Here is a 14,179-nt window from a genome sequence, read left to right on the forward strand (position 1 = left end):
CACAGCCAGCTGAAAGAGGTTTGCAGGGTGAAGGCCTCACGGAAGGTTCGGCTAGCAGGGTCCCCAACACACCCGGGGCCTTACTCCTTGGCCCCAACAGGACGGCTGTCCAAGGACAGACGCCGTGACCCACATGCTCAGGAAGGGCTGCAGCCATGTGGGGTGGAGAGATGGACTCTCTGTTCCAGGAAGTCACGTTTATCTACAGCTGTGCTTTCTGCCTGTGCAATCCTCACAGCTCTGTGGGGGTGGGCTTGGGGTTAGAGTCCATGTCCCAAGTTGGGCAATGAGCTGGGGAAGGTCGAGTGTATTGCCCAGGAGTGGAGGGTGTCTACAGTAAGACCTGCATTGGTTTGTTTTCCCATGCTCCGGCAGTTTAAGAATTTCTCTTTAAAGCAGTAGAATTCTGTCTTCCAAAATTTTGCACAGGAGCCTGATATTTAATTCATCCAGTACAGCTTTGAATTTGGGCAGGGCTGAGGGCCTGGGCCTTTGGCTGAGCAGTCCCCTACGCCTTGACCTGTGTCCTGGGAAGAACAGGTGGGAAGCTAGTACCAAGGCCTGTGTCCACCCCCCCCCACCCGCCTCCCCGGGTCTCGGGGGTGTGAGAGTCGGGGGCTGAAGGGTGGGCGCTGCTCCCAAGGCCCCCGCCCTGTGACCCTGAGCCAGCGTGGGCTCGGGCGCCCCCAGGACAGCTCCGGGCGGCCACACACAGTAGCTGGAAGCGGCAGCAGCGTTGAGCTGGCTGCCACGCTGGCTCCCGAGTGGCCACTGAGAGCAAGTGCTCACGTCTAAGACCCTGCAGGTCAGGGTCTTAGCTTCTCTTCTCTGGTATTTTCGGAAGTGGGAAAGTTGGACACGGAGCCGGGAGACCCGAGAAAACCAGAGTTGTTCCGCTTCTGGTTTTTCTCTTTGTAGTTTGGAGGTCTAGCTCCTTGCCCTGTTAACTCCTGGGGTGTTCCGGGCGGGGGGTGTGTTGGGAAAGCACCTAAAATGACCCTGGGATCCTACAAACTGGAGCACCTGTGACAGCTGCCGTGGGGCGAAGTTCTCTGTGTGCCCATCGTGCTGGGCTCATGGCAGACGCTCTGGGCAGTATTCCTCCCACGCAGGTGAGGGGACAGGCTCAGATGCTCAGCAGCCCAGAGTCAGGCAGCTGGTGAGCAGGAGGGGCTGGGATTTGAACCCAGGTCTTCCCCAGCCGTGCAAGGTGTGGTACAGACCCGGAGGCGGTCACCGAGCTTGGCGTGCTGAGGACCCGAGACTGAAGACTTAGGAGTCTTGAGAGAGCCAAACATTTGTTCTGTCTTGGCTTTTAACATAGACGTTGACTTGTGACGCTGAAGCTTTTTATAACCACCAGTCCATCCTTTGTGTGTTTCAGATGACAAAGTCATCATAACTTATTCAAAAGGTTATCAGTGTGGGGAGAATAAGACGGCATCTGCCGTCGTAGAGTTGAGCTGTGCAAAGACTGTGGGCAGACCTTCGTTCATGAGGTGAGAGGGTTGGGGCCTGCACGGGAAGCTGGGGAGAGCAGGGACTGGGGGCTCACCAGCATCTCTCCCCCCGGTTTTCACTTTCAGGTGTGCGGATGGGTGTGCAGGGAGAGGGTGTTTGTGTGGCCCCTGAGACTTGGGACCTGGGGAGGGGGCCGGGCCTGTTAATTGTCCTAGAGTGTGCGGGGCTGCTCCGCACAGGGAGGGATTTCCTGGAAAAGGGGCCGGACACACGGTCACTTGACTAAAGCGACAATGTCAAGTGATGTTTCACTGGCCTCTGCCTTCGACATCATTGTAGAACCAAAGGGGCAGCGGTTGGTGCCGCCCAGGGCCAGCTGTTCAAGTGGCCTGAGACCCACCAAGCCGGTGGGGCTGGCACCTGGGGTGCTCTTGGATCACCCTAGAATTTTCCAGGCAACTCTGTATCTAGTGCTAGGAGGAGTTTGGCCAACAGAGGGAGCATACGAGCTGCTGTTTCCCAACCAGTGATTCTTCCAGAAGCTGGGCTGGAATTTCTGGGGAGACCTGGGAATTGTCTGAGGATTTAAATCAATGTAGGAGTCAGAAAAGCTTATAAAATAAAGTTCAAAAATTTGGGAGCAAATTTTTCCAGCTTTTAGATGTTGCACTGTTTTTCTTTTTCTTTCCTTTTTTTTTTTTTTTTTTTTTTTGAAGATTTTATTTATTTATTTGAGAGAGAGAGAGGGGTGGGGGCTGGGAGAAGCAGACTCCCCACTGAGCAGAGAGTCTGACACAGGGCTCCATCCCAGGACCCCAGGATCCTGACCTGAGCTGAAGGCAGACGCTCAACTGACTAGCCACCCAGGCGCCCCTAGATGTCGCAGAGTTTCTTAATTAAAAAAACAAAACAAAACAGTGGGGCGCCTGGGTGGCTTAGTCATTAAGCGTCTGCCTTCGGGGCTCAGGTCAGGATTCGAGGGTCCTGGGATCGAGCCCCGCATCGGGCTCCCTGCTCGGCGGGAAGCCTGCTTCTCCCTCTCCCTCTCCCCCTGCTTGTGTTCCCTCTCTCTCTGTGTCTCTTTCTGTCAAATAAATAAAATCTTAAAAAACAAAAAAGACTGTGTTAAACAGTTGCCTGCTTTTTCACGTTGCTGATGTGCTGGGCCATCATCTTCCCCATTATGCTGTTGAGAAAAGTTAGTAATAGCCATCCCAGCCAGAGCTGCCAGTGCCCACTGTGGGGGTGGCGAGGGCTTGGCGGTGGTGGGGGGCTTCCGTGGGGACCCAGGGTTCGGCCCGTATGGAGCCCTGAAAGCCAGTCTTCCAGGTGCAAGAGGCTGTGTGTGGCCGCGGCCCCACGCCGTGCCGAGCCTGGCTGGCCGTGACCACGGTCCTCACTCGCTCCCTCCAGGTTCGACATCGACAGCTGCACTTACTACTTCAGCTGGGACTCCCGGGCTGCTTGTGCCGTGAAGCCGCAGGAGGTGCAGATGGTGAACGGCACCATCACCAACCCTATAAATGGCAAGAGCTTCAGCCTCGGAGATATTTATTTTAAGTAAGTGGAATATTTTCCTTTTGAGCACTGAAGTGTATTCAAAATGAAACCAGCAATACAGCTCTTTCCCTAGTGGGGCCGGGGGTGGCGCTGCAAGATGATAAATAGGCAGTGTGTTTTCGTTACTGTTTCTAGGTAGTTGCCATATTTTGCTTAAACCGAGGGAAAGCATTACTCAGCCATGAAGTTTTAACACCAAAGATGGTGAATTCTTTTGAGTGTAAAAATAAAGTCTCCCCTTCCCCTCCCCTTCCTGACAATCCCCGGGGTGGGCTACCTGACTTCAGGGATCGGCCAGAGCTGCTGGCCACACCTGGGGCAGGCTGGGGCGGGCTCGGAGCAGGAAGACGACGGAGTGGAAGTTGGCGCCCTCGGGCGTCCTCACGGGCTCCCGGGCGGGCAGAGCCGGATGAGGGCCGTGGCCTGCAGCCCTGCAGTTCCCGGGTGTTTGAGTCTCTCGTAAGTGGGTTTCTGGACAGACTAGAGTCACGGCCATCTTTTCTGTCTCTTCAGGCTATTCAGTGCCTCTGGGGACATGAGAACAAATGGGGACAAGTACCTGTATGAAATCCAGCTTTCCTCCATCACAAGCTCCAGAAATCCGGCATGCTCGGGGGCCAATATATGCCAGGTTAAACCAAACGACCAACACTTCAGTAGGAAAGTTGGAACTTCTGACAAAACCAAATACTACGTTCAAGGTAATTGCTTTCCCTCAGTGTTCCATGTTCAGCTTCTTCAAAGGAGGGCCTTCAGAATTTTCATGAAGAAACCCTTCCATTGAAATCCCCGATTTGAAAGCAGAAGCCTGGTCTGTAGGTCTGTGTCTTGATACACAGTCGTCAAAACGATTGAATAGTGTGTGTGAGACGGGCATTTCACTGTAGGAGAAAGTCACCCCAGTTCCAGATAAACACCTGAAAACCCAAACCTGGTCTCAACCTGAGGTTGTGCAGTGGGGGTGAAGCAGAAGATAAAGTGTACGTGTCCAAGAATTGCCTTCAATTTGGTTTCGTCATGTTGGTTCTTTACTTGGCAATTTCAGATATTTTTGCAGAAGAGTAAGGCATTTTACATTTGTCAAAAGGTTGAAAAGAAAGGATAGATACCCTTTAAAAAGTTAAATATGTTGAAAAACCCAGCCGATTCGGATGTGAAAAGGGCTCCTAGAGATTCCCCGAGAGGAGAAGCAGCTGCTCCCCGAGTGGTAGGAGCCCAGATGTCCGTGCGTCCACACGCAGACGCTGAGCACCAAGTCAGCCTGATTTGCTGTCAGGATTCCACATTATGGAGTCAACTCCCGTGGTTCTCTGTTCTTTTCCAGTAATTCTGAGTTGGATTCACTTGGGTCACATCAGCACATGCATTTATTTATTCGTCGTTCTTTAAACTCCTTTCAGACCTTTTCACTTTCAGTATTCACTAACTCTAGAAAGTCGGTTTAGGGCGCCTGAGTGGCTCAGATGGTTAAGCGTCTGCCTTCGGCTCGGGTCCTGATCCCGGGGTCCTGGGATCAAGTCCTGCATTGGGCTCCCTGCTCAGCGGGGAGCCTGCTTCTCCCTCTGCCTCTCTCTCTCTCTCTCTCTCTCTCTCTGTCTTTTATGAATAAATAAATAAAACCTTAAAAAAAAAGTCAGTTTAGTATTAAGACCACTTTTTGCATTTCATGAAAAAATCAGTTTAAAACTTTTCCCGAGTCTCCACTCATTCCAGAGGGCGAGAGTAGGAAGCCATGGAGCCCCGTCTTGCTGCGATTCGGCTCCCCCATCAGCTCGGGGACGAGCGCCCACATGCCGGCCTGGTGGGTGGTCCGTTTGGGTCACGCCTCAGCCAGTTGTGAGTGAGAACTTGTGGGGCCTTCCTGAGCCCAGCCGTAGAGCCTGGGGCTTGGGCTCCCTTTTGTTCGTGAACGTGGCCGCTTTATACACTAAACGCCCTAGCCCTGTAGCAGTGGCTGACTGTGAACTTTCAGCCACCTGCAGAGTTGGGAGAGGGCAACGTCTGCACACAGCTCCCTCACTTCTCACACCAGCTGCAGGTTTCGGGGAGGTTCCGTCCCCTGAGGTTTGATCATTTGTTAGGACTCAGGACTTATTCTTGCGCTGTTACAGTCACGGTTAAGGATGGAAATTGGCCAAGGGAAGAAGCACACAGGATGGCGTCCAGAAGGGAGCAGGATGTTTCCATCGTCCTCTCCCTCTGGCATGAGGATGGGTTCCATTCCCGGCACCAGTGTGTGACGATATGCCCGGAGTCTTGCCAGCCAGGGGAGCTCACCGGCCCCCAGTGTCCCGGGCTCCGTGCGGAGGCTTGTTTAGTTGGTTGGCTGGTTGCCCACTGGGTCCATTTCCGTCTACAGATGCACTGATACTGCGTGGCCATTCCCTGTTCTGAATCCTGTTGTTAGCTGAGGACTGAGGCAGACCTTTTCTGGGGCAAGGCTCAGGACCTCCCTGCTCCCTGACGTGAGGCGGGGGCTCTGTAACGTGTGTCGGGCAGCCCGTGAAGAAGCGTGCATGTGGGACCTTTGAAGAAGGCCCTTTACCTATGATTTTAAGTGTGTGCAAACTTTTTTACAGACTGTGGAAAGATGAACTTGGCCCTTTATTGAAATGTTGATGGTAACATTGCCTGTGTTGTGTCTTCCTTTCCAACAGATGGTGACCTAGATGTGGTGTTTGCCTCATCCTCTAAGTGTGGAAAAGATAAGACGAAGTCTGTGTCTTCCACCATCTTCTTCCACTGCGACCCTTTGGTGAAGGACGGGATCCCCGAGTTCAGCCACGAGACTGCTGACTGCCAGTACCTGTTCTCCTGGTACACCTCTGCCGTGTGTCCTCTGGGGTGAGTACGCTGTCGCGGCAGGGGCCGGAGCGCCCCGTCGGCTGCTTTCTGCTCGGGACGCACACTTCCCAGCTGTACCCCCGACCTGCTCCCTCAGAACTTAGCTCAGGCATGTGTTTGGATGTGTTCTCTGCCCCCAGTGCTGTCCTGTGGGAACATCCCAGCGTGTCTGAGAGCCAGAGAGGTAAACCCCATGTAGCTGGCATCCGGCTCCAGTGGCTGTCCAAGTCGTGCCCTCTCGGGTCCCCCAGGCGCCCATCACCACCATCCGCCACTCCCAGTGCGTCGGCCATCCGCCCGCACGCACGCGCAAGGCCTGAGCGCCCGCGCTTTCTTTCCCGGCCTTCCCCGGCCATTTCCCCTCACTGGCTCACCGGAAGTGGCCTCTCCGTCTCATCTTTGTGTTCCAACACGGTTTTCCATGCGTTCTAGTGCAGATTATTGTGTGGTAAATGTTATTTTAACTTGAACGAAGTAGTATTGTCTGTGTTTGAAGGAATGAAAACTTGTCCTACAGATTTTGAAAATCAGCTACAGGCCAGGTTTTCATGGGGAGTATGCGTTTCTGTGCTGAGGGCTTTCTGGTGAGGGAAGGGCCATCTGGGCCTCCGCGTGGCCTCAGGGAACCTACCTCTTCTCGGGCCCCACAGCCTTCGTTCCTCTGCCTAGGTCATGGCCGTGTTCGGAGGCCCTCATCTAGAACACAGTGTTACATGTTGCTCTCCTCTTGGATTTGCTTTCTTCCTGTTTCATCCACGTCAGGTTCTTACAGGAGCTTCTCGTTCTCTGTGCTGAGACCGAGATCAGGAGGAAAAGTCCTTCCCTTGCAGTTGTTGGCTTTGTGTCCCAGAGAAGGGTGTCTCTGCGGTCCGTAGAAACCGTGCTAGGGCCAGTGGGGGGAGTTCCAGATGCCCTCTCTCAGATCTGAAATCAGTATTCACTTTTAAAAAGAGTCCACTACTTTGTCCTGTATTTTCCAGGAACACGGATGTAAGGCAAGTCTTAGTAAATTTCTAAATGTGGGTGCCATATAAACAACACACACGGTGCAATTAAGTTAAGAACCGGTAACGAGAAATTAACTGAAAAATGAAAACCCATTTGGACACTAAAGCACACTTGAGAAGAATTCCTGGCTCACCAGGGAGCCCAGAAGTAGAAACAAGAGCACACTTAGAAGTGAGTGATGTCACGCAGGCGATGCCTCCGCTGGTCCCGGCTTTCAGGGCAGGGCGTGCGGGGCTGGCCGATGTGCGCCTTGTGGGGCTGTCCCCGCCCGAGCACACAGTGACTGGGAACGCGGAGCTCCTCCTCCTCATGGTTCGGAACCAGATCGCTTGGCTCTGGCTGAATTTTGATCGACGTGGTTTTCCTTACGTGGTCGGGCCATCGGCTGCCCTCTGACCCAACTTGAACCGAGTGGTTTTCTGAATTTGTAGCATCTTTAGCATCCAGTTCACTGCATGTGTGTGGCCTGTCGCGGTGCCCTCTCCCCTCCCGAGCAGCCCGGATGGTCGCTGTCACTTTGCTGTCTGCTTTCTCGGGGTGGGGAAGAATTGCCGGCAGTGGGTTCTGTCAGCGGAGGCGCGAGGGCCCGAAGGTTCGGAAGTGTCGAGTTGTTCCACAAAGGTCTGTTTCTCTGAGCAGAAAGGGAAGTCCGTCCTGGTGCTTCTGGTTTTATATTAGTTAAGTTTACTATTTTCCTCGAATGGTTAAGGTCCTGGAAATACACCGCTGTTTGCCACGTGTGGGTGGGAGTGGTGAAATCTTAGCTGGTTGAAGAGTGGCCATGTTGGTCACCAACCCTGCATCCTGGGAGAAGCAGCCTGGACAGACTATCCGTGTCACGCCCTGCGGTGACCTGGGGGGGGGGGGGGTTCCCTCCCCCCTCCCCCACCGACGCACTGACGCCACCCGAGACAAGATGCAGTGAGGGAGAAGCCTTCCCCGGGCGGCGGTCACTGTTTGGCCCCAGAGAGGAGAGCTGTGGTCCTGGCAGACCAGTGGGGCCAGCTCATCCCTCTCGGCCACTTCCGAGCTGACGGCCGTGCGGTGGGATGAGCCAGGGCTGAGGCTGCGGCCCCGCGTCGCCGCCTTCCACCTGTGCACCGTCCTCCTGCCTGACCTCACCACCCGAGGACTTGGTCCACCGCCATTCTGCACAGCCCGGGCTGCGGCCGGCGAGCGTTGCCGCTGTGGTGGCACGTGCCTGAGTGAGGTGGCTTCCTTTCAGGGTGGGCCTCGACGGTGACAGCACGGGCGAGGACACGCCAGAGCACACGGGGCTGTCGGAGCGAAGCCAAGCCGTCGGGGCGGTCCTCAGCCTGCTGCTGGTGGCGCTCACTGGCTGTCTGCTGACCCTGCTGCTCTACAAGAAGGAACGGAGGTAAGCGGAGGAAGGCCGCTGGGCCGCAAGGATCTGTGCTTGTGCGTGTGTGTGCGTGCGTGTGCGTGCGCGTGTGTGCGCGTGTGCATGTGTGTGTGTGTGTGAACGGTATGGACACGGTCTCCGGGGTTGCGTTCTGTAAATAGCTGTGTTCCTGTGACGAGGTGTCGTGTCGGACCGGCGCCGTGGGGCCCGTCCCAGGCGTGTGAGTCAGTTCCTAGGACGTTGGTCTTTGGTTGTGTCCAGAGATGGACAGAAAATGAACATGTTTTATGAGCAGACGATCAGCTGAGCCCTCTACACTATCCTCCCCTTGCAAAAGTGAGCATTTATGGCATGCCTGCTGTAGGATGCCATCCTCTGGGCTCGTCCCCACATGTGGCTGTCCCTCCAGGAGATTGCCATGTCATGCATGAGTGAAGCCCTGAGCCCAGGGGCCCTGTGGTGTGGCCAGAGCCGGCGTCCAGAGTCCTGAGTGCAGCCATCCCACCCAGAGAGGCTGGCACGGGAACGAAGAATCAGGGCAGAAGGGCTGGGTACGAGCTGGTCTTGGGTTAGTCTTTGGGCACACATAATCCAGTGCAGCCTGGGGTGGCGGGGACGTGTGGCCTTATGGTCACGTGGGACAGCGGAAGCACAACTGGTAGGTAACTTGCTCTTGTCTTTGCTAGACCACTGAGGGGTGGAGCAGGTTTCAAAGCTGCTCTGTCTGGTTCCAGAGTGTTCTTTTCACTGAACTGGTTTATCGCCCCGCTTCCATGGGCTTCCCGTGCCCGTGCCGTGCAGGGCTGTGTCAGTGGGCGCTCGAGGTGTGGGGCTGGGCTGGGGCCGGCCAGCTGGGCCCCCTGTTCTGCTGGTTCCACCCTGCAGTGACTGTGTTCGCCTTCCAGGGAGATCGTGCTGAGCAGGCTGACCAACTGCTGCAGGAGAAGTGCAAACGTGTCCTACAAATACTCGAAGGTAATTTCCGGTCTCCCCTGCCCCCAATATCCAGCTGTCTGTACGGTGGTGACATCAGTCAGTGATAAGACAAATGCCATCATAGGCAATTTGACATACGAAAGGGAAAACATCATCCATTGCTTTTAACCCAAACACACTTTTTGTTCTCTTTTCCTTCAAGTTTTTCTCATTGTGGTTTCAGCTGATTTTCTTAGAACATTTCATACTTAAGTTGCTTTTACTTTTTTTGGTTATTTAAAAAAAATTAAAAATGAAAGTTTTTGTGCATATGGCATTTGGATGGTTGCTTTCAGATAAATTTCCCTAAAACAGGCCTTATTTGGCTAAAGGGCTACGCATTCTCATGACTTGTGGTACTCCTGCCAAACTGCTTTCTAAAAGGCTTATCTCAGACCATCGCGTCCTTCCTGTGGCTTCTCTTACTGCCCGTCCCCCCCGCCCCCATCTCCCCAGGGCACCTGGCTTGACTAGAGGCCTCTTTCCTGCCCTCGGTGACACTGTGTGCCTTGGTGGGTCTCCTCAGGAGCTGACAGTTGCCAGCCCTCCCTTCCTCTCCTGGTGGGGAGCCTGGGAACATGGTGACCGCAGTGGGTGTGTGGGGGGGGTCCCCGACTTCAGGGTACGTCGTGGAAGGGAGGGCCACAGGAGAGCAGAACCGAGTGGGGCCTCCGATGGGCTCCAGGGGGTCCTGCTTTGTCCCTGGCAGGTGAACAAGGAGGAGGAGGCCGATGAGAACGAAACGGAGTGGTTGATGGAAGAGATTCAGGTGCCGACCCCGAGGCCCGGGAAGGAGGGGCAGGAGAATGGCCACGTGGCCACAAAGTGTGTGAAGGCCGAAGCCCTCCCCTCCCTGCGCGCGGATGAGCAGGACAGTGAAGACGAGGTCCTGACCATCCCGGAGCTGAGGGCGCGCTCGGGCGCGGGGCCCGCGGCCGCCAGCCTGCCACACGGGCGCGCCCCGCAGAGGAGGGGGCTTCGGGAGAGCGCAGACGGCGCCGGGGTGCCGCCGCCAGGGGACCGGGCCCGCAGAGGGAAGCCCAGGCCTGTGCCGCCGAAGGCTGCGAGCTCCGGCGGCCTGGCAGCCTTCCACGACGACAGCGACGAGGACCTCTTACACATCTAGCCCCCGGTGCCCCCGGGAGACGCAGGCCGGTGCCAGCAGGCGCCTCCAACCAAATAAGACTGCAGCTCGACGATGCTTCTGTCATTTTTGCCTTTAACAAAAACTGTTTCAAAAGGGAAGAGTTTTTGTGACGGGGGAGAGGGTGAGGAGGTCAGGTTTACGGTCCTCGGAACGAGGCTCTGCTCCCGTCGCGGGGAGCGGAGCCGGGGCCCTGGGTTTTGTCCCCAGCCCTCACTTAAAAGCGTGGCAGCCGTGCACCTCATACTGTGCACCCGGGCCAGACGCATCTTGGAACCGAGGGCTGTGTATTCGAGAAAAACCCTTGCTGCTTTAGGCCCTGTAGGGTTTTGACCATTATATTTTAGCATTTAATTCTCTCCTCCTATTTATTGACTTTGACAATTACTCAGGTTTGCAAAAAAGGAAAAAAACAAAAACAAAAAACACAAAAAACACAAAAAAAACCCCACAAACAACCCCACAGTCTTTTTCCTGACGGCAGGGACAGCATAGTGGTTCATCCCTTGTCCGGAGGAGGAGCTGTTGGTGTGCTAGGAAGGTTCCATATAAGATTTTGAACTGGTCAATAATGTATCCTCTAAGTTAGAATGCTCCATTCTGTCCTTCCTTTTTGCTTCCTGTTTCTGAAGGGAACATGCACGTGCAGGCACACACACGTGCAGGGGTCCCCGAGTGCCTAGGCTTTGGAGGGGTCGCCTGTTCTCTGCCTTTAGTCAGTAACGGCTGCAGCTTTTTGCATGACATCCTCAATCCTAGGTGCACAGAGCACATGTATCAGTATTTCTTTCGCCGGCTGGTGAATTCAAACAACCCACCCAAAGATTGATTATTTTTGTGTGTGTGTGAGGATGGAGTTGAGATGTCAGAGAAAATAACTTTTTCCCAGATTCGGGATATAGGTCTCACCTCTTCAGGTTCTCATGATGCCACCTTTACTGTGCTTATTTTTTTAAGAAAAAAAAAAAAGTGTTTATCAACCATTCGACCTATAAGAAGCCTTAATTTGCACAGTGCGTGACTTAACAGAAATTGCATGAAAGCCGATGGGCCAGCGTTTCGCCCTAGCATTGCACTTGGGATTCCTGCTCTGGGGGTGCTGGCTCTGCCTCTCAGTGCTGCAGGACGGGAGGGCAGGACCGCTGTCCTTCCCTGGCTGTTGGCACCTTTCTTGAAGTGTTTAATGAATGACTTTTCTCGAATTATAGAATTGTATATAGACTCAGTGGTATTCATGTACTGAAAAGCAAGCTACCCTTGGTTTGTACTCGGTTTGGCTGGCTAATTTGATTTCAACATGAGTGTATTTTTTAAAATTGATTTCTTTTCTCATTTTTTTTTCAATCAAATTTACTGTAATATAAAGTATTCAACAATTTCAATAAAAGATAAATTATTAGTCGGGTGTTATTGCTTTTTCCCCCCCCGATGGTGAAAAGTTGCCGAGCCCATTGCCAAGTCTGGCTGCCCGTGTGTTCTGTGAAGTTCCTGAAGAGGTCTGTGCTTGGGTTGCGGCAGCGGGTGGATGGCGGGGGTGGGGGGGTGGGGTCCCTGCTAGCCCTTCGTGAGCAGCACCATGGGTGCTCTCTGGACTCGTTCCTGAGGGCAGGTGCGAACACCTTGCCTGCGTTCGGCTCCCTTGAGGTCTGCTGTCATCCCTCTTTTCGAGAAAATGGACGTCAGGGTATTCCTGGGTTGTCCAAGCGGCCACCTAGGAGTTTGGATTCTGGTGGCGCCGACGGGCATGCTGGTGAGCTGTCCCCATCTCGCACGGGGGTGGTTCCTCTGTACGCTCATCACTCTGACCTGTAATGAGCTTCTGAGATGTTAATGCCATCTTTAATGCCATTTAATGGCATTCTGCTTCATCCGATGAAGGGTGAAGCAGAAAGTGACAGTGTCCACTTAGACATCTTGGAGTCAGCATCCTTCCTTCCCTCTGTCTTGTTTTTTAATTACCCAGTTGGAGTGACTTTTTTTCTTTTTAAGAATTTTACAATGTCTCTTCTGAAACAGACACTCAAGTTTTAGAAAAGTGTCTGTTATGACCCAGGTGTCGCTGGTCCTCGGGCGTTGCGCCCTCCCCCATTTCCCCCGAAGACACAGGAAGCCCCTCGGTCAGGAGGTCTGGGGGGCCACTTGCGCACACGCCCTGGCCCCGCTGGTGAGCTCGATGGCAGGGGTCTTCGCCTGCACTCTGGGCCGCCTGCTGAGTGCGCAGCTCATGGCCGGGCAGCCGAGGGGGCCAAGTGGCCCGTGAGCTTGAGGGCATTTGCTTGGACTCTTGAGAACCTAGACCATCACTGCCCTGGGTTCTGAAGACAGTCACCGTCCTTGTCAGTTGTTGCTGTAGGTAGTTTCAGGAAAATGTGCCCTGCCCGCGAACAGGAACTATGGTGTTTCCAGAGAAGGGATCTTATTGGTAAGACTACAACCCAGATCCTCTGTTTCCTTGAACCAACTTTTTTACGCCCTTTTGTTGGAGACTCTCCCAAGAGCGGCAGAGAAGTAGAGTAAGGGGGTGGGGGCCGATAAGCACAGTGGAGGCAAACCTGTGTCGGGGAAATCCGTAGTAAAGTGGAGATCCGCTCTTACTAGAGCACTTAAAACCAGACGAGCCCTTCAGGAAGGCTGACTGCCGCCCGGGCATTTAAAACAATCTTGTGGGATAATCCAGTCCTTCATGTGAGTGAACTGTCAGGCATGGAGGACTTAATTAAGTCTCTTCTTGGGGATCAGGTCCCTAGGGGGTAGTGAGCATGCTGGGGGCAGGCAGTATGGACGAGGTTAGACTTGAAGAGATCCCCTTCACCGGCTTCTGAAGAGTACCCACGACTCAGGTGCATTCACAGGGCTTGCTTCTCCAGCTGAGTTTCACTGGCTTGGGGTTGGCCTCCCCCTCGAGCTAGCCTTGCTGTGTGGTCGGGGAGCACGGGGCGAGCAAATGATCCCGGCAGAAAGCACCCGTGGGGCTGCTTTGGGCGCGGGGCTGGCCACTTGGCCGGGCCGTCCTGTGACGCATGTCCAGGCTCGGGCGGGGGCGGCGTTCAGGGCAGATGGAGGAGGTAAGGCTGGAGCGGGCCCAGGACTCGAAGTGTCTCCTGAAAGTCACGGTGAGCAGTGTGCGCTTGCCCCGAAGGCCCCACAGTGAGCCGCGGAAGGGTGGGGTTGCTGGAAGAATGGACCGGATGCGCGCTAACACCCACATGGCAGTGTGGGCCGCCCCCCCCGGCCGTGCACACGCCGTGCACACGCTGGAGAGCCTCTCAGCCTGGAAGGAAGTAGTCCTGGCGGGAATAAAGAGTTTTCTTAAAGATGGAGGGAAACGTGGCACCGGGGTGGTGGCTCAGTCCGTTAAGCATCTGCCTTCGGCTCAGGTCGTCATCCTGAGGTCCTGGGATGGAGCCCCGCATCGGGCTCCCTGCTCATCAAGGAGTCTGCTTCTCCTTCTGCTCCCCCTGCTTGTGTGCTCTCTCGAGCTCTCTCGGTGTCACATAAATAAAATCTTAAAAAAAAAAAAAAAAAAAAAGGAAGAGCCAAAGGAGGCTTGTGAACTGTTACTCCTGTTTCTTCATCTCTTAGTCTATATTGTGTGCTGACCAGTTTGCAAACCAAATTCAGTAAAAAAATTACTTCTAATATTACTTTGATACAGTGTTAGAGGAAAACCAGACTGAACACATGGTGCAGGTGGTCCTTACCCCTGGACAGAGCAAAGCTGCGGAGCCCCCGGCTGTGCTCACAGCCGAGGTGGGGTGACCTAACGGCTGCTCTCAGCATCGTCCTGGAGGAGATGGCGTTGGGGAGCTGGCTGCGTGGGGTGC

The 14,179-nt window shown here is 54.4% G+C and overlaps 1 protein-coding gene across 2 annotated transcripts in view; it reads left to right on the forward strand.

The window, feature by feature from the left end:
- Positions 1–11,754, forward strand: part of IGF2R (insulin like growth factor 2 receptor) — a 97,171-nt gene extending 85,417 nt beyond the window's left edge. Inside the window, exons 42-48 of one of the 2 annotated variants that reach the window (XM_073894181.1) lie at positions 1,385–1,499; positions 2,875–3,021; positions 3,535–3,722; positions 5,679–5,865; positions 8,099–8,251; positions 9,142–9,211; positions 9,897–11,754. In XM_073894181.1, coding sequence (XP_073750282.1) covers positions 1,385–1,499; positions 2,875–3,021; positions 3,535–3,722; positions 5,679–5,865; positions 8,099–8,251; positions 9,142–9,211; positions 9,897–10,337 — 1,301 coding nt within the window. In that variant the 3' untranslated portion in view covers positions 10,338–11,754. The remainder of the gene's footprint in view (positions 1–1,384; positions 1,500–2,874; positions 3,022–3,534; positions 3,723–5,678; positions 5,866–8,098; positions 8,252–9,141; positions 9,212–9,896) is intronic. The other variant, XM_025866430.2, reaches the window with a different exon arrangement.
- Positions 11,755–14,179: the final 2,425 nt, after the last annotated feature.

Source organism: Callorhinus ursinus, unplaced genomic scaffold, assembly GCF_003265705.2.
Source record: "Callorhinus ursinus isolate GAN/ISIS: 27379988/994484 unplaced genomic scaffold, GSC_fseal_2.0 scaffold6, whole genome shotgun sequence".
NCBI classification, from domain to species: domain Eukaryota; kingdom Metazoa; phylum Chordata; class Mammalia; order Carnivora; family Otariidae; genus Callorhinus; species Callorhinus ursinus.